The sequence below is a fragment of the Phodopus roborovskii genome, unplaced genomic scaffold (genome assembly GCF_943737965.1).
Source record: "Phodopus roborovskii unplaced genomic scaffold, PHOROB, whole genome shotgun sequence".
In the NCBI taxonomy this organism is placed as follows: Eukaryota; Metazoa; Chordata; class Mammalia; order Rodentia; family Cricetidae; genus Phodopus; species Phodopus roborovskii.
Genome location: NW_026125577.1, coordinates 826,880 through 828,289, shown reverse-complemented (window position 1 = coordinate 828,289; position 1,410 = coordinate 826,880). Strand labels below are relative to the sequence as shown.

The 1,410-nt window shown below is 37.9% G+C and overlaps 1 protein-coding gene across 1 annotated transcript; it reads right to left on the bottom strand.

Annotated features, from left to right (window-relative positions):
- Nucleotides 1-372: 372 nt before the first annotated feature.
- LOC127217024 (gamma-aminobutyric acid receptor-associated protein-like 2) lies at nt 373-736 on the bottom strand. The gene is given in 2 exon segments (XM_051177883.1): nt 373-561; nt 563-736. Coding segments are annotated over 2 exon segments (360 nt in total). The 3' UTR covers nt 373-375.
- Nucleotides 737-1,410: the final 674 nt, after the last annotated feature.

Here is a 1,410-nt window from a genome sequence, read left to right as displayed (position 1 = left end):
CATGTTTTGAGTCTAACAGATAAACAATCAGTGGTCATTCCAATGCCCAGAATTCCCCCACTGTTTCTTCTAAAAGCTTTAGAACTTTAGGTTGTACATTAAAGTACTCTTGGTTGATTTTGTTATGTGGTGTAAGATAGAGGTTTGATTTTATTCTACCTGTGGATGACCATTTTCCCCCAAATCATTTCTTTTTTGTTTGTTTGTTTTTGTTTTTACTAATCTAAGGAAATAAATCCTTCCAATATATTAAGTAATAAATCCAGTTACAAATGCTCCAGTAGGCCTATGTGAAGGGGCTCTGGTAGAGTAACTGAAAACAGTCAGTTATTTACAAGATACACAAGCAGGAATGGTGAACCTAGCCAATGGTCCTCAGAAGCCAAAAGTGTTCTCTCCACTGTAGGCCACATACAAGAATCCATCTTCATCTTTTTCCTTCTGGTAAAGCTGTCCCATAGTTAGGCTGGACTCTGGGACTGTCTTGTCCACAAACAGGAAGGTTGCCTTTTCAGAAGTAAGCTGGGTCCTTTTCCTGGTGATCCACATGAACTGATGTCAGTTCCACAGTGATGTCAGATGGAACCAGGTACTCCCTTTTGTCAATGTCAACAATCTGAGAGCCTGAGACTTTTTCCAAGATCACTGGAACTCTGTTGGGGTACTTAACTCTGATCTTCGAGGATTCCATGTATCTGTGTTCCTGCGAGTGGTCCTCCTTAAACATCCACTTCATGATGGCCCCCAAACCATTTCTTGAAAAGGCTATTTTTTCCCTTCTGTATATTCTTGGATAATAGCATTAAAGCTTCTCAAAGATGAAAAATGATCTTATATCAAACAATATCATTTCCTGGTACATTTTCAAGGAAATTGAAATGAAGATCTCAAGGGTAAGTCTGTCTTCCCATGTTCATTTCTGAATTATTTGTAATAGTTGAGATGTACACAACACAATAGTAATCAGCTTTGAAAATCTTGCAATTTGTAACAACTTGAATGAATTTCCAGGTAGCAACAATCTTAGTTACGTTGAAAGAACAGCTTTGAACTTCACATGAAAACAATGTTCAAGAAGATAAACACAGGGCACACCCAAGACAGGGAAGGGGCAAGCTGTGGTGGCAAACACACTCCCTCCAGAAAAAGAGAGAGAAAGAGAAGGAGCAGATATAGGAAAGGAAATGCATGCAAAGACAGTCTAGATGACATTTGAAAAAGAAGCATTATCTAAAGAAAGATTACAGCATATAGATACAAAAAAATATTTTAACAGTTTCCATTTCATAGGTACAAAAAAATATTTTAACAGTTTCCTTTTCCATGGTCTGCTTTGGAATTCACCCAAAGCCAACTGCTAGCTTGCCTGTTTAGATTCTGTTTCTCTTCTTACTGCTGTCTATCTACCCA